This window comes from Oncorhynchus kisutch, linkage group LG20 (assembly GCF_002021735.2).
Source record: "Oncorhynchus kisutch isolate 150728-3 linkage group LG20, Okis_V2, whole genome shotgun sequence".
Classification (NCBI taxonomy): domain Eukaryota; kingdom Metazoa; phylum Chordata; class Actinopteri; order Salmoniformes; family Salmonidae; genus Oncorhynchus; species Oncorhynchus kisutch.
The window spans coordinates 1,665,349-1,690,894 of NC_034193.2; the positions used below are offsets into that span (position 1 = coordinate 1,665,349).

Genomic DNA, 25,546 nt, shown 5'->3' on the forward strand with positions numbered 1-25,546 from the left:
GCTTTTTTGTTAGTAGAGCATTTAACCGTCTTAAAATACAGTTCAATTTCTTTTTGTAGGGTACGAAAATGTGGTTTTCTGTTTGTAAATTTACATTTGTGTATATGAAATTTGTCCAAAAGAGTTATGAAATGAATTACATAAAATGATTCCGCTTATTTCTATTGTATGTAAAGATCCAAACAGTACTCCTTTTCAAATCTCTTTCCATCGTTTATATCGCCTGGTGACATTTACTGCTACTATGAGAACTACCTCAATGGCGATGACATTTGCTACCAAGCCATAGATGTGCATAATATCTAATAAGGAGAGCGTGGGTAGTAAAAAAATATGAAACAACGCTGCACTTTGTCTGAGTGACTCATCTGCCAATACTTTGAGAAGTGAGAACGCACACGAATGTCTTGGTCTATAAACACACAGGAAGATTCTTAGTTAGCTAAACCTATTGCCAACCTTCTTTTCCCTATTAAGACAATCGTCTAATCTGACGATCAACTGTCAATTTACGTATCCAATTGCGGCTGGTCAGATCAGCACACCAGTAAATAGCAAGTCAGATGTCTCGTTGCTGAAAATGGTGCATGTTCAGAATGATAACCAGCTAACGTTAGCTGGCTACGCTGGATATTAGCTCCTATCATGATATCTTGCACCATGTTTATCTAGCCAGCTAGCTAGCGTAGTAGCTAATATAGCTAGCTAACGCCACAGATGAACGGGTCAGTTATAGTAATCTTTGCTAACAGACCACATAACTATCAGTTTAGCTAGCTTGCTTATTGCATGCATGTCGACACAAGCCTTATTATTAATAAACTAATATTTGCAACAGGAGTTTGATTCTGGTCACTGGTCATTCATCCGTTTCTCAATACTGTACATTTCTGTTGGAGAATGAGCTAGCTTGCTGCTGATTCTCCACGCTAGACATTCCTCAGCGTTGTGCAGTGCTCAGGCTGTGTGTAGCGGCTGGCATAGCAGCAGCTTTGCTATGTAGAGGGACGATCGGTTAACCAGAATTTTGACTTCGATACCAGTATTAAAATACTCTATATCAAAATGATACAGAATCTATACTGTACCACTGCCTAAAAAAATCTACGTATTAGCTAAAGTCATAAAATAACCACGGGACTTTTGTTTTTATTTTTTTACATTGAATGATGAGAACTGGTAAAACAACTTAAAATATAATATATTCTATTCTGTATTTAATTTCTTTACAAAATAAAACCCCATTAAATAACAGAATATCTTAAATGTACCTGATACAAAACCATATGAGACTCAGAGCATATAAAATAATTGAACAATTCCATTTAAACTTTTTTTAAATGGTCATTTGAAACATACAGTGACTTCGGTAAGTATTCAGACCCCTTGACCTTTTCCACATGTTAAGTTACAGCCTCATTCTAAAATGGATACAACAAAAAAACATCTTCATCAATCTACACCCCGTAATGTCAAAGCAAAAATAGGTCTGTAGAAATGTTTGCAAATGTATATTTAAAAAAACAGATATCTTATTTGCATACGTTTTCAATTGATTCGGCATGAGTAGACAGTGCATGTCAGAGCAAAAACCAAGCCACGAGGTCGAAGGAATTGCCCGTAGAGCTCCGAGACAGGATTGTGTCGAGGCTCAGATCTGGGGAAGGGTACCAATATAATTATGCAGCATTGAAGGTTCCCAAGATCACAGTGACCTCCATCATTCTTAAATAGAAGAAGTTTAGAACCACCAAGACTCTTCCTAGAGCCGGCCAAACTGGGCAATCGGGGGAGAAGGGCCTTGGTCTGGGAGGTGACCACGAACCCGATGGTCACTCTGACAGAGCTCCAGAGTTTTTCTATGGAGATGGGAGAACCTTCCAGAAGGACAACCATCTCTGCAGCTCTCTACCAATCAGGCCTTTATGTTAGAATGTCCAGACGGAAGCCACTCCTCAGTAAAAGGCGCACGACAGCACACTTGGAGTTTGCCAAAAGGCACCTAAAGACTCTCAGACCATGAGAAACCAGATTATCTGGTCTGATGAAACCAATTTGAACTCTTTGGCCTGAATGCTAAGCGTCACGTCTGGAGGAAACCTGGCACCATCCCTACTGTGAAGCATGGCGGTGGCAGCATCATACACTGGGGATGTTTTTCAGTGGCAGGGAATTGGAGGCTAGTCAGGATCGAGGGAAAGATGAACGGAGCAAAGTACAGAAAGATCCTTGATGAAAACCTGCTCCAAAGCGCTCAGAACCTCAGACTGGGGCGAAGATTTACCCTCCAACAGGACAACGACACTAAGCACACAGCCAAGCCAACGCAGGAGTGGTTTCGGGACAGGTCTATGAATGTCATTAAGTGGCCCAGCCAGAGCCCAGATTTGAACCCGGTCGAACATCTCTGGAGAGACCTGAAAATAGCTGTGCAGTGACGCTCCCGATCCAACCTGACAGAGCTTGAGAGGATCTGCAGAGAAGAATGGGAGAAACTCCCCAAATACAGGTGTGCCAAGCTTGTAACATCATACCCAAGAAGACTCAAGACTGTAATCACTGCCAAAGGTGCTTCAACAAAGTACTGAGTAAAGAGTCTGAACATTTATGTAAATGTCATATTTCCATTGTATTTAAAAATATATATATATGTTTGCAAAAATAAAATGAACTGTTTTTGCTTCATCATTATAGGGTATTGATGAGGGGGGAAAACTATTTAATCCATTTTAACCTAACACTGTAACAAAATGTGGAACAAGTCAAGGGAGCGGCAGGTAGCTTAGTGATTAGAGCGTTGGGCCAGTAACCGAAAGGTTGCTGGATCAAATCCCTGAGCTGACAAGGTAAAAATCTGTTGTTCTGCCCCTGAACAGGCAGTTAACCCACTGTTCCTAGGCCGTCATTGTAAGTAAGAATTTGTTCTTAACTGACTAAAGGTTAAATATATATATAATAATTATTATGATTATTTCTGAATGTTCTGTTTATATGTTACATAGTCCCCAGGCCACAGTCAAATCAGTACCAGTCAAAGGTTTGGACACCTACTCATTCATTTTATATTTTATATTCTTCAAAGTAGCTACACTGTGCCTTGATGACAGCTTTGCACACTCTTGGCATTCTCTCAACCAGCTTCACGAGGTAGTTACCTGGAATGCATTTCAATTAACAGGTGTGCCTTGTTAAATGCTAATTTGTAGATTTTTTTTTGCTTAATGCATTTGAGCCAATCAGTTGTGTGTCAAGGTAGGGGGGGGGGGGGTGGTATACAGAAGATAGCCCTATTTGGTAAAAGACCAAGCCCATGGCAAGAACAGCTCAAATAAGCAAAGAGAAATGACAGTCCATCATTACTTCAAAGACATGAATGTCACTCAATCAGGAACATTTCCAGAACTTTGAAAGTTTCTTCAAGTGCAGTCGCAAAACCATCAAGCACTATGATGAAACTGTCTCTCATGAGGACCACCACAGGAAAGGAAGACCACCACAGGAAAGGAAGACCCAGAGTTACCTATGTTGCAGAGGAGAAGTTCATTAGAGTTAACTGCACCTCAGAAATTACAGCTCAAATAAATGCTTCACAGAGTTCAAGTAACAGACACATCTCAACATCAACTGTTCAGAGGAGACTGTGTGAATCAGACCCTTCATGGTTGAATTGCTGCAAAGAAACCATTACTAAAGGATACCAATAGGAAGAGACTTGCTTTGACCAAGAAACAAGAGCAATGAGCATTAGACCGGTGGAAATTTGTCCTTTGGTCTGGAGTCCAAATGTGACATTTTTGGTTCCAACCGCGGTGTCTTTGTGAGATGCAGAGTAGATGAACGGATGATCTCTGCATGTGTGGTTCCCACCGTGAAGCATGGAGGAGGAGGTGTGATGGTGTGTGGCTGCTTTGCTGCTGACACTGTCAGTGATTTATTTAGAATTCAAGTCACACTTAACCAGCATGGCTACCACAGCATTCTTCAGTGATACGTCATCCCATCTGGTTTGGGCTTAGTGGGACTTTGACCCAACACACCTCCAGGCTGTGGAAGGGCTATTTGACCAAGAAGGAGAGTGATGGAGTGCTGCATCAGATTACCTGGCTTCCACAATCACCTGACCTCAACCCAATTGAGATGGTTTGGGATGAGTTGGACTGCAGAGTGAAGGAAAAGCAGCCAACAAGTGCTCAGCATATGTGGGAACTCCTTCAAGATGGTTGGAAAAGCATTCCAGGTGAAGCTGTTTGAGGGATTGCCAAGCGTGTGCAAAGCTGTCACCAAGGCAAAGGGTTTTTTAAGAGTTAAAAAAAAAACTTGAATGAGTAGGTGTGTCAACTTTTAAGACTTTTAAAGATAAGAGCATCTGCTAAATGACTCACGACTGTAAGTTGCTCTAGATAACAGCATCTGCTATATTACTAAAATGTCAATGTAATTAGATCACCACAACAGTGAAGATGCCACTTGAGTTGTGTGCTAGTAAACAAACACCACAGGACCGAGGATGTGATGGGCCTGGGGACTTCTGTAATGTGATTGGCCTGGGGACTTCTGTAATGTTATTGGCCTGGGGACTACCGTAATGTGACGGGCCTGGGGACTACTGTAATGTGATTGGCCTGGGGACTTCTGTAATGTGACTGACCTGGGGACTACCGTAATATGACTGGTCTGGGGACTATCGTAATGTGATTGACCTGGGGACTACCGTAATATGACGGGTCTGGGGACTACCATAATGTGATCGGCCTGGGGACTACCGTAATGTGACGGGTCTGGGGACTACCGTAATATGACGGGCCTGGGGACTACCGTAATATGATTTACCTGGGGACTACCGTAATATGACGGGTCTGGGGACTACCGTAATGTGACGGGTCTGGGGACTACCGTAATATGATGGGCCTGGGGACTACCGTAATGTGACGGGCCTGGGGACTTCTGTAATGTGATTGGCCTGGGGACTACTGTAATGTGATTGGCCTGGGGCCTACTGTAATGTGACGGTCCTGGGGATTTCTGTAATGTGATTGGCCTGGGGACTTCTGTAATGTGATTGGCCTGGGGACTTCTGTAATGTGATTGACCTGAGGCTTGGAAACTACTGTAATGTGATGGACCTGGGGACTTCTGTAATGTGACAGGCCTGGGGACTACCGTAATGTGATTTACCTGGGGACTACCGTAATATGACGGGTCTGGGGACTACCGTAATATGACGGGCATGGGGACTACCGTAATATGACGGGCCTGGGGACTACCGTAATGTGACGGGCCTGGGGACTACCGTAATGTGACGGGCCTGGGGACTACCATAATGTGATTGGCCCGGGGACTACCGTAATATGACGGGCCTGGGGACTTCTGTAATGTGACGGGCCTGGGGACTACCGTAATGTGACGGGCCTGGGGACTACCGTAATGTGATGGGCCTGGGGACTACCGTAATGTGACGGGCCTGGGGACTACCGTAATGTGATTGGCCTGGGGACTACCGTAATGTGATGGGCCTGGGGACTACCGTAATATGACGGGCCTGGGGACTACCGTAATGTGATTGGCCTGGGGACTTCTGTAATGTGATTGGCCTGGGGACTTCTGTAATGTGATTGGCCTGGGGCCTACCGTAATGTGACGGTCCTGGGGATTTCTGTAATGTGATTGGCCTGGGGACTTCTGTAATGTGATTGGCCTGGGGACTTCTGTAATGTGATTGACCTGAGGCTTGGAAACTACTGTAATGTGATGGACCTGGGGACTTCTGTAATGTGATGGGCCTGGGGACTACCGTAATGTGATTTACCTGGGGACTACCGTAATATGACGGGCCTGGGGACTACCGTAATGTGATTTACCTGGGGACTACCGTAATGTGATTTACCTGGGGACTACCGTAATATGATTGGCCTGGGGACTACCGTAATAGGACGGGTCTGGGGACTACCGTAATATGACGGGCCTGGGGACTACCGTAATGTGACGGGTCTGGGGACTACCGTAATGTGATTTACCTGGGGACTACCGTAATGTGACGGGTCTGGGGACTACCGTAATATGACGGGTCTGGGGACTACCGTAATGTGACGGGTCTGGGGACTACCGTAATGTGACGGTCTGGGGACTACCGTAATGTGACGGGTCTGGGGACTACCGTAATGTGACGGGTCTGGGGACTACTGTAATGTGACGGGTCTGGGGACTACCGTAATATGACGGGTCTGGGGACTACCGTAATGTGATTTACCTGGGGACTTCTGTAATGTGACGGGCCTGGGGACTACCGTAATGTGACGGGTCTGGGGACTACCGTAATGTGATTTACCTGGGGACTACCGTAATGTGACGGGTCTGGGGACTACCGTAATATGACGGGTCTGGGGACTACCGTAATGTGACGGGTCTGGGGACTACCGTAATGTGACGGTCTGGGGACTACCGTAATGTGACGGGTCTGGGGACTACCGTAATGTGACGGGTCTGGGGACTACTGTAATGTGACGGGTCTGGGGACTACCGTAATATGACGGGTCTGGGGACTACCGTAATGTGATTTACCTGGGGACTTCTGTAATGTGACGGGCCTGGGGACTACCGTAATATGACGGGTCTGGGGACTACCGTAATGTGACGGGTCTGGGGACTACCGTAATGTGACGGGTCTGGGGACTACCGTAATGTGACGGGTCTGGGGACTACTGTAATGTGACGGGTCTGGGGACTACCGTAATATGACGGGTTTGGGGACTACCGTAATGTGATTTACCTGGGGACTTCTGTAATGTGACGGGCCTGGGGACTACCGTAATATGACGGGTCTGGGGACTACCGTAATGTGACGGGTCTGGGGACTACCGTAATGTGACGGTCTGGGGACTACCGTAATGTGATTTTCCTGGGGACTTCTGTAATGTGACGGGCCTGGGGACTACCGTAATGTGATCGGCCTGGGGACTACCGTAATGTGACGGGTCTGGGGACTACCGTAATGTGACGGGCAGAGCATAAAATGAATACCCGACACCTGCCAAGTGCGGGTATGTTTTGGCTTTGTGGGTAAGATGTTTATTTCACCAGCCACGTTGGCAGGTGGTCAGAGCTCCACAGTGTGAGCATTTCACTCGTATTTGTGAATAAAAATAGTCAAGTATGATCACATTTATAGTAAAATAAATGTGTCAGTAGCTGTTTTTCAAAAGTATTTCTGCCGATATTTATTTCACAGCTGGTAAGTCAAAGAACTACGAATCCTATATCGCCTATCCCACAGTACACTGCAACATTTCCTGGATAGGGTCTGTGCGCATGTGAAGAGCTGTTTTGTGTGCTATAATTGTAATTGTTTTGTGTGCTATAAAAATATTTTAGTTGATTTACCTACCATTTTAGTTGATCTACCTACCACAGTGGCTAGTGGCCCGTAAAGTAAAATGTATGTCCTGGTGACAGGTGACATAAAGGAAACAGTGGTATATATTCTCCTAACGTATTGCACAAGTTGACTGCTGGTATTTACTTTAAAAGTAGCTACAAAAATTCACATGTATTAAAAAAATTAAAAGTCAAAGAAATAGTTTGAACGGTAAAAACCATCCCAATGCCATGGTATAACTGCCCACGTCTTTTTGACAAATCAGAAGTTTCAGAAATAACATACTATTTAGTTATTGGCAAACATGCATATCAACTATATGTTTAGATTAATATGCTTTTATACATTTCTGATTGGCGGTGAACCTCTTTAATAAAAAAAAAATAGGAACTGTACAAACACTGTCCCAATTGAGTGATTTTTTTTTTAAAGGGATGTCAAACACCCTGTTTCCTGTTTCCTGATATGACTCGAGTATACCTTGATATATAGGTTAGATTGTGTGATTTGTGTAAACTAGCCTGAGTGTCAGTCTTCTTGTGGCATAATGCCAACAGAGTGAAGGATTTGGAATGGTGGCTGACTGGCACTCAGGCTAGTGTACACAAACCTTCACCTACATAGAAAGCTATTATACAGAATGTATTCTACACATTGTTATGGTGGAGTAGGGTCATAAACTGATGTGAGACGACTGACACGGTTTTCAAAACGTCAATTTTCATCCACAGAATCGTTACGCTGGTCACTCAAGAGGAGCCCAGAGGACTGGGAAAGAGATGAAGGTAATTCCTGTACTCTACACATGATTTTAAATGGTTATTTTTAAAATCTCATTTACTGTGGAGAAAGCAACTTGCCGTGTCTTCACGGATCATTTTCATGTCTGAAAAGACCATTGTGTGTATTTGTGAAGTTTGATGATAAATGTGTGCATGGGCAGTAATTCATGAAGTAAAATCCTTTTACCACTGTAGACTAAAGTAGACTGAAATTCATGAAATATATGAGATTTTCTGTACATTTTGTAACTTTTTTAGCCATTAGTTCTGAAAGCAATGCCAAGATCCTAAAAGGGCCCCTGAAAATGATGCAACAATAACAAACGTCATCACGTAATTTCTCTCGAGCCCCTGCAGCTGTGGACAAAGACAGTAAAAATAAACTCTGTGGTTGTGGGTTCACCCTACAACCTCATTGGACAATGCTGTGCCAATCGAATCCCCACTCCCACTTTAAGCTTGCAACCTCATTGGACAGCATTCTTCCGGCCAATCAACATTGTCCCTCAGGTTTGGTTGTGGCTAGTTCATGTTGTATAGACAGGGAGGAGTATATGTAATAATGACAATTACAACAATACTGAATGAACAATGTACACTTTTATTTTAACTTAATTTAATACATCAATAAAATCCATTTAGTCTCAAATAAATAAGAAACATGTTCAATTTGGTTTTAAATAATGCAAAAACAAAGTGTTGGAGAAGAAAGTAAAAGTGCAATATGTGCCATGTAAGAAAGCTAATGTTTAAGTTCCTTGCTCAGGACATGAGAACATGTGAAAGCTGGTGGTTCCTTTTAACATGAGTCTTCAATATTCCCAGGAAAGAAGTTTTAGGTTGTAGTTATTATAGGACTATTTCTCTCTCTACCATTTGTATTTCATTTACCTTTGACTATTGGATGTTCTAATGGGTACTTTAGTATTGCCAGCCTAATCTCAGGAGATGATAGGCTTGAATTCATAAACAGCGCTGTGCTTCATGCATTGCGAAGTGCTGTTTGAATGAATGCTTACGAGCCTGCTGCTGCCTACCACCGCTCAGTCAGACTGCTCTATCAAATCATAGACTTAATTATAATATAATAACACACAGAAATACGAGCCTTTGGTCATTAATATGGTCAAATCCGGACACTATCCATTTCCGTAAACAAAACGTTTATTCTTTCAGTGAAATACGGAACCGTTCGGTATTTCATCTAACGGGTGGCATCCCTAAGTCTAAATATTGCTTTTAGATTGCACAACCTTCAATGTAAGTCATAATTACGTAATATTCTTGCAAATGAGTTTGCAACTAGCCAGGTGGCCCAAACTGTTGCATATACCCTGACTCTGCGTTCATTGAACGCAAGAGAAGTGACACATTTTCCCTAGTTTAATATTGCCTGCTAAGATTAATTTATTTGAACTAAATATGCAGTTTTAAAGAATACACACTTCTGTATATTGATTTTAAGAAAGGCATTGATGTATTGATTCGTGCAACGATTGTGCTTTTTTAGCAAATGCTCTTTTGTTTGGCGAAGTTGGCTGTCTTTGTTAGGAAGAAAGTTTTCACACAGTTCGCAACGATTACGGTCTTTGTCAGAAAGAGTTCACAATGAGCCAGGTGGCCCAAACTGCTGCATATACCCTGACTCTGTTGCACAGAACGCAAGAGAAGTGACACAATTTCTCTAGTTAAAAGAATTTCATGTTAGCAGGCAATATTAACTAAATATGCAGGTTTAAAAATATAGGTTAGGTTTAAAAATATATACTTGACTGCAGTTGTGAGGAGATCAACCCTACTCCTCCACCAGAGTGTCCAGTATGCGGCTGAACACTCAGAGAGTGAAGCGCTATGAATTCACGAACCCCCAGAGCACAGTCATAAAATGTCTATCTAGTCATTTGTTATGCTAACAAGCTGGCCAGAGGTTGCATCACAACAGCATCAACTTCCCGGTAGACGGGCGATGCGCAAGTACACTCAACTGAAAGGATACTGTTTGTTTACAACATACAAAAAAGAAAGAATGATATGTAGTGTATATACAGTGGGGCAAAAAAGTATTTAGTCAGCCACCAATTGTGCAAGTTCTCCCACTTAAAAAGATGAGAGGGGCCTGTAATTTTCATCATAGGTGCTCCGGTCTCCCCAGAGATGTTCGATCAGGTTAAAGTCCGGGCTCTGGCTGGACTTTTTATCATTGTTTTAGCCTTTTAGTTCATGGCCTCATTTTTAACCCTCATTTTAACCCTATTTATTCAAATGGATTCTTACATCAAGAAGTATTTTTTTATTGTGCACAAGGTAACGGCCAACAACATCATCATACATTCAAGACTGGGCTATATGTGGGCCGGGGAGGATCTGGGGATTCTACTGGGCTGTTTGTGTGGAGGATCTGGGGATTCTACTGGGCTGTTTGTGGGGAGGATCTGGGGATTCTACTGGGCTGTTTGTGGGGCGGGGAGGATCTGGGGATTCTACTGGGCTGTTTGTGGGGAGGATCTGGGGATTCTACTGGGCTATTTGTGGGGCGGGGAGGATCTGGGGATTCTACTGGGCTGTTTGTGTGGAGGATCTGTGGATTCTACTGGGCTGTTTGTGTGGAGGATCTGTGGATTCTACTGGGCTGTTTGTGGGGAGGATCTGGGGATTCTACTGGGCTGTTTGTGTGGAGGATCTGGGGATTCTACTGGGCTGTTTGTGGGGAGGATCTGGGGATTCTACTGGGCTATTTGTGGGGAGGATCTGGGGATTCTACTGGGCTGTTTGTGTGGAGGATCTGGGGATTCTACTGGGCTGTTTGTGTGGAGGATCTGGGGATTCTACTGGGCTGTTTGTGTGGAGGATCTGGGGATTCTACTGGGCTGTTTGTGGGGAGGATCTGGGGATTCTACTGGGCTGTTTGTGGGGAGGATCTGGGGATTCTACTGGGCTATTTGTGTGGAGGATCTGGGGATTCTACTGGGCTGTTTGTGGGGAGGATCTGGGGATTCTACTGGGCTATTTGTGGGGAGGATCTGGGGATTCTACTGGGCTGTTTGTGGGGAGGATCTGGGGATTCTACTGGGCTATTTGTGGGGCGGGGAGGATCTGGGGATTCTACTGGGCTGTTTGTGTGGAGGATCTGTGGATTCTACTGGGCTGTTTGTGTGGAGGATCTGGGGATTCTACTGGGCTGTTTGTGGGGAGGATCTGGGGATTCTACTGTGCTATTTGTGTGGAGGATCTGGGGATTCTACTGGGCTGTTTGTGTGGAGGATCTGGGGATTCTACTGTGCTATTTGTGTGGAGGATCTGGGGATTCTACTGGGCTGTTTGTGGGGAGGATCTGGGGATTCTACTGTGCTATTTGTGTGGAGGATCTGGGGATTCTACTGGGCTGTTTGTGGGGAGGATCTGGGGATTCTACTGGGCTATTTGTGGGGAGGATCTGGGGATTCTACTGGGCTGTTTGTGGGGAGGATCTGGGGATTCTACTGGGCTGTTTGTGGGGAGGATCTGGGGATTCTACTGTGCTATTTGTGTGGAGGATCTGGGGATTCTACTGGGCTGTTTGTGGGGAGGATCTGGGGATTCTACTGGGCTGTTTGTGGGGAGGATCTGGGGATTCTACTGGGCTGTTTGTGGGGAGGATCTGGGGATTCTACTGTGATATTTGTGGGGCGTTGAGGATCTGGGGATTCTACTGGGCTGTTTGTGGGGCGGGGAGGATCTGGGGATTCTACTGGGCTGTTTGTGGGGAGGATCTGGGGATTCTACTGGGCTGTTTGTGGGGCGGGGAGGATCTGGGGATTCTCTGGGCTGTTTGTGGGGAGGATCTGAGGATTCTACTGGGCTATTTGTGGGGCGGGGAGGATCTGGGGATTCTACTGGGCTGTTTGTGGGGAGGATCTGGGGATTCTACTGGGCTGTTTGTGTGGAGGATCTGGGGATTCTACTGGGCTGTTTGTGGGGAGGATCTGGGGATTCTACTGGGCTGTTTGTGGGGAGGATCTGGGGATTCTACTGGGCTGTTTGTGGGGAGGATCTGGGGATTCTACTGGGCTATTTGTGGGGCGGGGAGGATCTGGGGATTCTACTGGGCTGTTTGTGGGGAGGATCTGGGGATTCTACTGGGCTATTTGTGGGGAGGATCTGGGGATTCTACTGGGCTGTTTGTGTGGAGGATCTGGGGATTCTACTGGGCTGTTTGTGTGGAGGATCTGGGGATTCTACTGGGCTGTTTGTGTGGAGGATCTGGGGATTCTACTGGGCTGTTTGTGGGGAGGATCTGGGGATTCTACTGGGCTATTTGTGGGGCGGGGAGGATCTGGGGATTCTACTGGGCTGTTTGTGTGGAGGATCTGTGGATTCTACTGGGCTGTTTGTGTGGAGGATCTGTGGATTCTACTGGGCTGTTTGTGGGGAGGATCTGGGGATTCTACTGGGCTGTTTGTGTGGAGGATCTGGGGATTCTACTGGGCTGTTTGTGGGGAGGATCTGTGGATTCTACTGGGCTGTTTGTGTGGAGGATCTGGGGATTCTACTGGGCTGTTTGTGTGGAGGATCTGGGGATTCTACTGGGCTGTTTGTGTGGAGGATCTGGGGATTCTACTGGGCTGTTTGTGGGGAGGATCTGGGGATTCTACTGTGCTATTTGTGTGGAGGATCTGGGGATTCTACTGGGCTGTTTGTGGGGAGGATCTGGGGATTCTACTGGGCTGTTTGTGGGGAGGATCTGGGGATTCTACTGGGCTGTTTGTGGGGCGGGGAGGATCTGGGGATTCTACTGGGCTGTTTGTGGGGAGGATCTGGGGATTCTACTGGGCTGTTTGTGGGGCGGGGAGGATCTGGGGATTCTACTGGGCTATTTGTGGGGCGGGGAGGATCTGGGGATTCTACTGGGCTGTTTGTGGGGAGGATCTGGGGATTCTACTGGGCTGTTTGTGGGGCGGGGAGGATCTGGGGATTCTACTGGGCTGTTTGTGGGGCGGGGAGGATCTGGGGATTCTACTGGGCTGTTTGTGGGGAGGATCTGGGGATTCTACTGGGCTGTTTGTGGGGAGGATCTGGGGATTCTACTGTATTTTCTAGTTTATATACCACTCTGTTGTAGCTTTTACTTTGTGTTGTGACTGACAGCCTCTCCTGTTGTTTCTATGGTAACCGTCTCTGCAGACTTTTGCCTACCTGCAGGATATGTCCCAGTTTCTTGTTGGTGTCTGATATGAGAGTAAAAGGAGTGAGTTTAATATGGAGAACGATAGGTCTGTCATTTTTGGATATTACATTGTGAGTGGGGGCAATCGGCAACTTATGTGACATGTATGATGTGAGTAGAGCGGTTTCTTTACTCGGTGTGAAATAATGTTGAAACGATTCTCCGTTCTCACAAGATGCTCACATGGAACAGAAAACAGTAGGACTAGTACTGTTGCTGCATTTATTGTATTCCATTTCATGTATCGTACCAGCGTTAATGAAATGAATGAGTTAAATAAAGGTTATATAAAATAATGAAATGAATAACAACACATTTTCCGCATTTCTTATCATGTGGAAAAAGGTCTGAACATAGTCATGCCATTGCCAAGGTAACCCCTGGTGGGTTAGTCGTAGTGAGTGGTGTTGGAATGACTCCAGCCTAGTGGACAAAGAGCACATTTCATCCTTGAGAACTTCTATGGAATGGAAGGAGGGCTTCAGCTAGAGCTGTGGTGGTCATGTTATTTTGTCAGACGGTGATTTGTCAATCAAATAACTGTCGGTCTCATGTTAATTGACCGTTAATTAACAAACACATTTAGCATCTCCTGGCTTCGCACACAGCCTACAAGCCACTGATTCTGACCTTTTGGAACATCTACATTTAAAATAAGTATAATAAATTCATGTAATATAGCCTACACAATCACAATAAATCCATTATTTATTTTAGACTGTTGTGAAGAATCATGATAAGAAAATGTAGTCTATTCCAGATTAACAGAATAGCTCTGAGTAGTCCTGATGTGGCTATGGCAAATGGTTGTTGCCGGCGCGGCAGTTAGCCTAGTGGTTAGAGTGTAGGGACGGCAGGGTAGCCTAGTGGTTAGAGCGTAGGGGCGACAGGTAGCCTAGTGGTTAGAGCGTCGGACTAGTAACCGAAAGGTTGCACGATCGAATCCCCGAGCTGACAAGATACAAATATGTCATTCTGCCCCTGAACAGGCAGTTAATCCACTGTTCCTAAGCCGTCATTGAAAATAAGAATTTGTTCTTAACTGACTTCCCTAGTTAAATAAAGGTAAAATAAAATACTTCATTTAGCAGACCAACTGATTCACAGCATGAACCTTATCCTCACACCAACGAGATCTAGGATCCAAATTCACCGCGTCTGCCTCAGGGCTGGGCGGTATACCGTATTTTATGATATACAGGTATTGATGCAGGGGACCGGTTTGGGTTTTTACTTTACTATACCGTTTGAATGTTTGTTTTGTTAAATGTGATACGCCATTTTTATAACTTCACTACTTGAGTTCTCTCTCGCCGCTCTTTCTCTCCGTGCCACTTTCCACACAGACCAAGCCACGCCACGGCACTCAAGGATGTTCCTCAACCACGAGACACTTGCGTTCAGTCTGCATGGTCAATGCAGCATGTTGATGACAACAATGTTGTTTTCACTTTGCTTCTTAATATAAATCGACCAGCGTTCTAGAATGACTCTATTAGCTTCTGTTTCTAACATCAGCAAACAGCTTGTGTGTCTTTTTCTTAGCAAGTTACCCTAAATCTTGTGATGCTAATTGTTAGCTGCTAATGCTAATAGCTAGCTAGCTAATACATGTTCTGAGTAAGAGCAAACGTAGCTAACTAATGCAGCCTGATAACACCAGTGATGATGTAGACCTAAATTAGCATTTTGTTTGTGCAACAGTATTTTTTTTAATCAAAGAGGAATATGCAAAGCAAGAATATGTTAGCGACATGAAGTAGCTAAGAGAACATGCAATGTAGCCAAAGCTTGTAGAGTCCCCTAGGAAACACTTATCAACACTTTAGTTCCTACCCTGTCACAATAACTCCTCCCTGGCATTTAATTTGTTGTCATCTCAAACAACACTCTATTCAAAGTGCCCGCTGTTATATTCTAACTTTAGAATTAGAATAGTCATTCTATATCCATGATTCCAACAGTTTTGCTCTAATTCGCAAGTCAAATCGCAATAGCGATATTTGGTGGTTAAAAATAAGCCCTAGATGATTTGCCCATATCGTGCAGCCCTACGTGGCAGTGTGGAAATTATCTCAATTGAGCACTGGTGTAAAGTACTTACTGAAAAATACTTTCAAGTACTACTTAAGTCTTATTTTTGGTATCTTGCCTTACTATTTTTTATTTTTGACAATGTTTACTACGCTTACATTCCTAAAGAAAATAATTTTTTTCCCAAAAACCGAAAGTAGTCGTTACATTTTGAATGCTTAGCAGGGCAGGAAATTGTCCAATTCACGCACTTGTCAAGAGAACATCCCTGGTCATCTCCTGCCTCTGGTGTGGCGGACTGACTAAACACATATGCTTTGTTTGTAAATAATGTCTGAGTGTTGGAGTGTTCCCCTGGCTATCTGTAATGATGTCTGAGTGTTGGAGTGTGCCCCTGGCTATATGTAATGATGTCTGAGTGTTGGAGTGTGCCCCTGGCTATCCGTAATGATGTCTGAGTGTTGGAGTGTGCCCCTGGCTATCTGTAAATAATGTCTGAGTGTTGGAGTGTGCCCCTGGCTATCTGTAAATAATGTCTGAGTGTTGGAGTGTTCCCCTGGCTATCTGTAAATAATGTCTGAGTGTTGGAGTTTGCCCCTGGCTATCTGTATGATGTCTGAGTGTTGGAGTGTGCCCCTGGCTATCTGTAAATAATGTCTGAGTGTTGGAGTGTGCCCCTGGCTATCTGTAAATGATGTCTGAGTGTTGGAGTGTTCCCCTGGCTATCTGCATGATGTTGGAGTGTGCCCCTGGCTATCTGTAAATAATGTCTGAGTGTTGGAGTGTGCCCCTGGCTATCTGTAAATAATGTCTGAGTGTTGGAGTGTGCCCCTGGCTATCTGCATGATGTTGGAGTGTGCCCCTGGCTATCTGTAAATAAAAACAATAAAATGGTGCTGCCTGGTTTGCTTAATATAAGGAATTTGAAATCATTTTGACTTTTGATACTTAAGTATATTTTATCAATTACATTTATTTTTGATACTTACGTGTATTTCAATCCAAAATTTTTGATGCATTTTACTGGGTGACTTTTACTTGAGTAATTTTCTATTAACGTATCTTTACTTATACTATATATATATATATTTTTTTTCACCACTCCAATTGAGTGCAGGAAATGCAGAAATTATAGAAGTGCTGCCATTTGTTTTGGTTGAAGTTGAATTGAACAGTATAAACCAATCAGAATGGAGAAAAGACTCATTGAAATCACTTAGAATGTATGTGTTGCCACCCTGGGATCACTCACTACTCATAAAGCACTCTGGGATCACTCACTACTCATAAAATGTAGAACTTGAATTATTCAAAAACTTTTTTTTTTAAAGTACTGATTCAATATTTTGCGCATATTGCCTAGCCCTAGTCTGCCTTGATGTTCATAAAACTCCACGGACCCCCTTTTGCGCAGTGGAACCCAGAACGATATTAATCACTTGGTTACGATGCTGTCCTTTGAGCACTACGGTTCGAAGCTCAAATATGGTAAAATAACTCTCAAGTTCTGTTGCCTACACCTAATAGTCATCCTCGTTTTATAATTTTTACTATTACGATTATGATTATTATTATTACTATTATACTTATTATTATTAGTGTTATTATTACTACTATATATATTAGTAGCAGTAGTATTATACTTATTATTATTAGTGTTATTATTACTACTATATATATTAGTAGCAGTAGTATTATACTTATTATTATTAGTGTTATTATTACTACTATATATATTAGTAGCAGTAGTATTATACTTATTCTTATTAGTGTTATTATTACTACTATATATATTAGTAGCAGTAGTATTATACTTATTATTATTAGTGTTATTATTACTACTATATATATTAGTAGCAGTAGTATTATACTTATTATTATTAGTGTTATTATTACTACTATATATATTAGTAGCAGTAGTATTATACTTATTATTATTAGTGTTATTATTACTACTATATATATTAGTAGCAGTAGTATTATACTTATTATTATTAGTGTTATTATTACTACTATATATATTAGTAGCAGTAGTATTATACTTATTATTATTAGTGTTATTATTACTACTATATATATTAGTAGCAGTAGTATTATACTTATTATTATTAGTGTTATTATTACTACTATATATATTAGTAGCAGTAGTATTATACTTATTATTACTATTACTAGTATTACTATTATTATTATTATTATTACTATTATATGTAATATTGGTAGTAGTATTATACTTTTAATTACTATTCTTATTACTAGTATTACTGGTTGTATTATTATTATTATTATAATTATTATTATTACTATTATTATTATTACTGGTATTATTATTGTTATTATTACTAATATAATAATAATAATATTATTATTATTAGTAGTAGTAATATTTAATATTATTATTATTGTTGTTGTTATTATTGTTATTATTATTATTACTATTGCTGTTATTATTATTATTGTTGTTATTATTATTATTATTGCTGTTATTATTATTATTATTAGTATTTATTATTATTATTGCTGTTATTATTATTATTGTTGTTATTATTGTTATTATTATTATTATTATTGTTATTATTATCATTATTATTATTATTGCTGTTATTATTATTATTATTATTATTTATTATTATTATTATTATTAGTATTTATTATTATTATTAGTATTGCTGTTATTATTAGTAGTAGGATTTATTATTATTATTATTGCTGTTATTATTAGTAGTAGTATTTATTATTATTATTATTGTTATTATTAGTAGTAGTATTTATTATTATTATTATTGTTATTATTAGTAGTAGTATTTATTATTATTATTGTTATTATTATTATTGTTATTATTATTGTTATTATTATTATTATTATTGTTATTATTATCATTATTATTATTATTGCTGTTATTATTATTATTATTATTATTATTATTTATTATTATTATTATTAGTATTTATTATTATTATTAGTATTGCTGTTATTATTAGTAGTAGGATTTATTATTATTATTATTGCTGTTATTATTAGTAGTAGTATTTATTATTATTATTATTGTTATTATTAGTAGTAGTATTTATTATTATTATTATTGTTATTATTAGTAGTAGTATTTATTATTATTATTGTTATTATTATTATTGTTATTATTATCATTATTATTATTATTGATGTTATTATTATTATTATTACTGGTATTATTATTGTTATTAGTAGTAGTATTATTACTAGTATTACTATTATGATTTATTATTATTACTACAAATAAAAGATTATCACTACTCACAATGGTTCTGGTTTAGTAAAGTTAGATCAAGGTTGAATCAATTTCTGGCAAGATCATAATGATTCATTAGTGTTTTACAGAACCAGATATAATAGGCCTATGTTACAGCAAAAAGTCTGTCATTTCTTATCTGTAGCTGAATAGTAACAAATCAAATCCTCATGCACCCAAAACTCAACAGTGCGCTCCACTAGGCCAGAGATATGCTTTGATTAAAACAACCTTTGCATACAAGAAAGGCTGCTAGTTAACACCGTCTGATCACGAAACAGTCATTCAACAAGATCGAAATGCATATTTCTAGTGAAACTGTTTGCCATCAAATGATTGAACATGCGGACGGAAATTGACAGTGATGGGCTATGTTGAAGTGAGGTGTGGTTAACTTGGTGTGTGGGCATAGGCAGACGTTGCTACTGCTAATTTTATGCAAAGGCCTATTCTACAGTGGTATTCAATAGGCTACATCTGTCTGTACAAACGTTGAGAAATGATGTCATAATTCATTTTTATTGCTACCTCACCTAAAAAAAATAGCACTACACCATTAAAGGGAAAGTTGGCGCGTGAACAGTGCACCTTTCGGCTGCGGAAGGATCATTAACGGGTTGCCAGCCGCCGGCATGTGAACAGTGCACCTTTCGGCTGCGGAAGGATCATTAACGGGTTGCCAGCCGCCGGCGCGTGAACAGTGCACCTTTCGGCTGCGGAAGGATCATTAACGGGTTGCCAGCCGCCGGCGCGTGAACAGTGCACCTTTCGGCTGCGGAAGGATCATTAACGGGTTGCCAGCCGCCGGCGCGTGAACAGTGCACCTTTCGGCTGCGGAAGGATCATTAACGGGTTGCCAGCCGCCGGCATGTGAACAGTGCACCTTTCGGCTGCGGAAGGATCATTAACGGGTTGCCAGCCGCCGGCATGTGAACAGTGCACCTTTCGGCTGCTGGGATTATTTTGGACAGGATGTGCAAAGATAAACAAAATCACTTCAAAAAGTAGGTTGACAATCAGATAAACATCATGACTGGTTGTGTTCATGCCACATACAAATGGTATTCATTTTTTACAGTTAAATGATGTCTTTGCTATAAAGACCAATGAAAAAAACTGTTGCCGCCCTATAGAAGTCCAATTCCTGGCTTAGCCCTGGCTAAGGCTACACACAGTAGGGCAAAAAGATTACATCTACATGGGAGTTAAATATCAACATAATATTGTGTGGTGTAACTGTATACAAGCTCTGTCAGGTTGGATGGGGAGCGTTGCTGCACAGCTATTTTCAGGTCTCTCCAGAGATGTTAAATTGGGTTCAAGTCCGGGCTCTGATTGGGTCACTCAAGGGCATTCAGAGACTTGTCCCGAAGCCACTCCTGCGTTGTCTTGGCTGTGTGCTTAAGGCCATTGTCCTGTTGGAAGGTGAACCTGTTCATCTTTGCCTCAATCCTGACTAGTCTCCCAGTCCCTGCCACTGAAAACACCTCCACAGCATGATGCTGCCACCACCATGCTTCACTGTAAGGATGGTGCCATGTTTCTTCCAGATGTGACGCTTGGCATTCAGGCAAAATAGTTGAATCTTGGTTTCATCATCAGGCCCTTCTCCCCTGATTGCTCAGTTTGGCGGGATGGCCAGCTCTAATAGGCTGACCACACCGCTCGCGTTGCGTGCATTGCAAAATAAATGTAGGAATATATGTTGCCATGGGTTAAAATAGAAGTCCTTTCTATTTCTGACGCAGATCGCGCTGCAAGTCCTGCCTCTCCCATTTCCTCATTGGTTTAAAGAAGCAGGTGATTGAAAGGTGATTGAAAGACGAACTGTTTTGCCGGTTGTTGTGGTAATACTACGAAAGTGTAGATGCCAATCACCATATAAGTTCAAAGATGAAAAAGCCTGGAAGGAGGAGAGATGACTAGAAACGATTAGGTTGACCGTTTTATGTGTGGATTAATTGTCGGAGTAGAGGACCTTGTGCATTTCAGGTAAAATAACAACTCAATGTTTATATCCCAGACAAATTAGCTAGCAACAGCAAGCTAGCTAAATAGGGCAAATTAGCTAAGAAGCTACATTGCCATACATGTTTAATGCTTTTCAACCTGTCCCCAAATTAATGTAATTGGTTCAGAGTTTGTTTTGATATTTTAACCTGCGTGTCGTGATCGCATTTGGTGTAGGGGGACAAAATAAATGTATGCACGATGGCGCACGATGGCGCACGGGCGCACGGGCGCAGCCGGATTGGGTTCTAGGAAGAGTCTTGGTGGTTCCAAACTTATTCCATTTAAGAATGATGGAGGCTATTGTGTTCTTGGGGATCTTCAATGCTGGTTAGAGCGTTGGGCCAGTAACCAAAAGGTTGCTGGATCGAATCCCTGAGCGGACAATGTAAAAATCTGTCGTTCTGCCCCTGAACAAGGAAGTTAACCCACTGTTCCCTGGTAGGCCGTCATTGTAAATAACAATTTGTTCTTAACTGACTTGCCTAGTTAAATAAAGGTAAACAAACAAATAAATACCGCAGACATTTTTTAGTCCCCTTCCCCAGCTCTGTGCCTAGACACAATCATGTCACGGACCTTTACGGACATGTCCTTTGACCTCATGGCTTGGTTTTCGCTCTGACATGCACTATCAACTGTGGGACCTTATATAGACAGGTCTGTGCCTTTCCAAATTATTTCCAATCAATTCAGTTTACCACAGGTGCACTCCAATCAAGTTGAAACATCTCAAGGATGATCAATGGACACAGGATGCACCTGAGCTCAATTTCGAGTCTTATAACAAAGCGTCTGAATACTTATGTAAATAAGGAGTTTTTTCATTTGTGTTTTTTTTTAACCTGTTTTCGCTTTGTCATGGGGTATTGTGATGGCATGACGTGGTATTGTGATGTCATGATGTGGTATTGTGATGTCATGATGTGGTATTGTGATGTCATGATGTGGTATTGTGATGTCATCATGGGGTATTGTGATGGCATGACGTGGTATTGTGATGTCATGACGTGGTATTGTGATGGCATGACGTGGTATTGTGATGTCATGATGTGGTATTGTGATGGCATGATGTGGTATTGTGATGGCATGACGTGGTATTGTGATGTCATGATGTGGTATTGTGATGTCATGATGTGGTATTGTGATGTCATGATGTGGTATTGTGATGTCATGACGTGGTATTGTGATGTCATCAGGGGGTATTTAGTGTGTAGATTGCTGAGGATTTTTCATGTATTTAATCCATTTTAGAATAAGGCTGTAAGTAGCAAAATGTGGAAAAAGTCAAGGGGTCTGAATACTTTCAGAAGGTACTGTATATCATGGGCTGGAGGGAGGCAGTTTTCAGTCTTCAGAACGGGATAATAATTGCTTCTGGCCTCGTTCCCTCATCCTCTCTTAATATGGTTTGTTATGTCTCTGTGATTGAGAATACCCTATGCCTAAGGCCTTATAGACTCACACTTTTCATTCTTGTTTTTTGTTGTTGAAAGCGGCGGCTTTAGGAAAGCACCTTCTTAGGCTTTTTTGAATATTTATAAAATAGGCTACTGTTAATAAATGTAACTTGATTTAAAGTATGTTTATCGAATATTTATAAAATAGGCTACTGTTAATAAATGTAACTTGATTTAAAATATGTTTATCGAATATTTATAAAATAGGCTACTGTTAATAAATGTAACTTGATTTAAAGTATGTTTATCGAATATTTATAAAATAGGCTACTGTTAATAAATGTAAATTGATTTAAAGTATGTTTATTGTTTGGTTTACAACCTCTTTTCTGCCCTGCAGGATCATTTATTTCTTAAGTTTAAACTCGATTAATGTTATTAGATCTTTTCTGATGCTGTTTGTTTTCTTTATTATTAATCCCCTTTAATTCTTATAAACTTTAAGATGAAGATATAAACTACTCTTTAAGATGAAGATATAAACTGCTCTTTAAGATGAAGATATAACTACTCTTTAAGATGAAGATATAAACTACTCTTTAAGATGAAGATATAAACTACTCTTTAAGATGAAGATATAAACTACTCTTTAAGATGAAGATATAAACTACTCTTTAAGATGAAGATATAAACTACTCTTTAAGATGAAGATATAAACTACTCTTAAGATGAAGATATAAACTGCTCTTTAAGATGAAGATATAACTACTCTTTAAGATGAAGATATAAACTACTCTTTAAGATGAAGATATAAACTACTCTTTAAGATGAAGATATAAACTACTCTTTAAGATGGAGATATAAACTACTCTTTAAGATGAAGATATAAACTACTCTTTAAGATGAAGATATAAACTACTCTTTAAGATGAAGATATAAACTACTCTTTAAGATGAAGATATAAACTACTCTTTAAGATGGAGATATAAACTACTCTTTAAGATGAAGATATAAACTACTCTTTAAGATGAAGATATAAACTACTCTTTAAGATGAAGATATAAACTACTCTTTAAGATGAAGATATAAACTACTCTTTAAGATGAAGATATAAACTACTCTTTAAGATGAAGATATAAACTACTCTTTAAGATGAAGATATAAACTACTCTTTAAGATGAAGATATAAACTACTCTTTAAGATGAAGATATAAACTACTCTTTAAGATGAAGATATAAACTACTCTTTAAGATGAAGATATAAACTACTCTTTAAGATGAAGATATAAACTACTCTTTAAGATGAAGATATAAACTACTCTTTAAGATGAAGATATAAACTACTCTTTAAGATGAAGATATAAACTACTCTTTAAGATGAAGATATAAACTACTCTTTAAGATGAAGATATAAACTACTCTTTAAGATGAAGATATAAACTACTCTTTAAGATGAAGATATAAACTACTCTTTAAGATGAAGATATAAACTACTCTTTAAGATGAAGATATAAACTACTCTTTAAGATGAAGATATAAACTACTCTTTAAGATGAAGATATAAACTACTCTTTAAGATGAAGATATAAACTACTCTTTAAGATGAAGATATAAACTACTCTTTAAGATGAAGATATAAACTACTCTTTAAGATGAAGATATAAACTACTCTTTAAGATGAAGATATAAACTACTCTTTAAGATGAAGATATAAACTACTCTTTAAGATGAAGATATAAACTACTCTTTAAGATGAAGATATAAACTACTCTTTAAGATGAAGATATAAACTACTCTTTAAGATGAAGATATAAACTACTCTTTAAGATGAAGATATAAACTACTCTTTAAGATGAAGATATAAACTACTCTTTAAGATGAAGATATAAACTACTCTTTAAGATGAAGATATAAACTACTCTTTAAGATGAAGATATAAACTACTCTTTAAGATGAAGATATAAACTACTCTTTAAGATGAAGATATAAACTACTCTTTAAGATGAAGATATAAACTACTCTTTAAGATGAAGATATAAACTACTCTTTAAGATGAAGATATAAACTACTCTTTAAGATGAAGATATAAACTACTCTTTAAGATGAAGATATAAACTACTCTTTAAGATGAAGATATAAACTACTCTTTAAGATGAAGATATAAACTACTCTTTAAGATGAAGATATAAACTACTCTTTAAGATGAAGATATAAACTACTCTTTAAGATGAAGATATAAACTACTCTTTAAGATGAAGATATAAACTACTCTTTAAGATGAAGATATAAACTACTCTTTAAGATGAAGATATAAACTACTCTTTAAGATGAAGATATAAACTACTCTTTAAGATGGAACTCCATGCATTTGAGAGAGAAACAATATTTTCTGACTGGACATTTTGCGCTGCTTTGGTGGAATTCTCCGCTCTGTCTAGACTACATTCCTCTCTTGCGTTCTATATACATCACGATGGCTGTCAATCACCGTCGATAGATGACACTATCATAATATCGCCCAACCCTAGTGGGGAGTACAGGACGCCCCCCTCCTTCACCCCTGAAGCCCATCTGGGTCGTTCTACCTCACAAAGCACAAGAAGAAGGCTTTCGACCCCCCCCACAATCTCAGATTATTATGAAATTGTTTCTGTTAGAATGTAATAAGATTAGCATTCCTGTAGCATTATTTTGTTGAATATAATTTGATCTCTGAGAAAGTAAGCTAATTGGTTGCATCCAAATTCACCATTTTAATTTATAGTATTCATATAATGTTGATGTAATATAGAATCAAAACGTCCGATTTGCACCGAACCTTTTCCTAACAATGAGTTAAACATATTGTCGAAAGCCACCCATGGACACCCCCACACCCCACGCCAAGTAGTATGGCACTGCGGCTTGGAGTATTGTTTCTTTATCTTATGTAATGTATTCACTTTGAATTTGGTGTTGTCCCCCCCCCTTCCCCTGTTCATAGTAATTAGTAATTGCAGTTATGGTTGTACCATCCAACATCTTGATATTACCCGGTTTTGACCACTGTAATGACCCATCTGTCAAACCCTTCTACCAGTGTGATTCTGACAGAGGTCTGACAGCTGTAGAGGATGTCATTTAAGATGATTAACAGCAGGTAGTCAGTCACAGCCAGGTTGGACACTGATACTGCAAGGTTGTGGAAGTTGTCATGATGTTGATGGATGGATGAGTGAGTGATTGTGTCTGTCTGGCTGTCATTCGATTGTTTCAGAGTTGTCAGGGTTGTGGAAGTAGGTAGGTGTCAGGTGTTTTATGTGATGCTAATGAACATCTGTGCCACTCCAAGACAAATGGCACCCGATATAGTGCATTACTTGTGGCCAGGATAACCAATAGCATACTATAAAGGCAATAGGGTGTCAACTCGGGTCAAAGGTATTAGCCTTTTAGATGTAAAGTCCTCTGTTTAGAGGACCTGCGTGGTTCTGGTA

General features: G+C 40.2%; 1 protein-coding gene across 4 annotated transcripts in view; it reads left to right on the forward strand.

Annotated features, from left to right (window-relative positions):
• arid4b (AT-rich interaction domain 4B) overlaps positions 1 to 25,546 on the forward strand; it is a 187,036-nt gene that overhangs the window by 4,959 nt on the left and 156,531 nt on the right. For all 4 annotated transcript variants that reach the window (XM_031799895.1, XM_031799894.1, XM_031799896.1 and 1 more), the window contains exon 2: positions 8,104 to 8,157. In XM_031799895.1, the coding sequence (XP_031655755.1) occupies positions 8,152 to 8,157 (6 nt within the window). In that variant the 5' untranslated portion in view covers positions 8,104 to 8,151. The remainder of the gene's footprint in view (positions 1 to 8,103; positions 8,158 to 25,546) is intronic.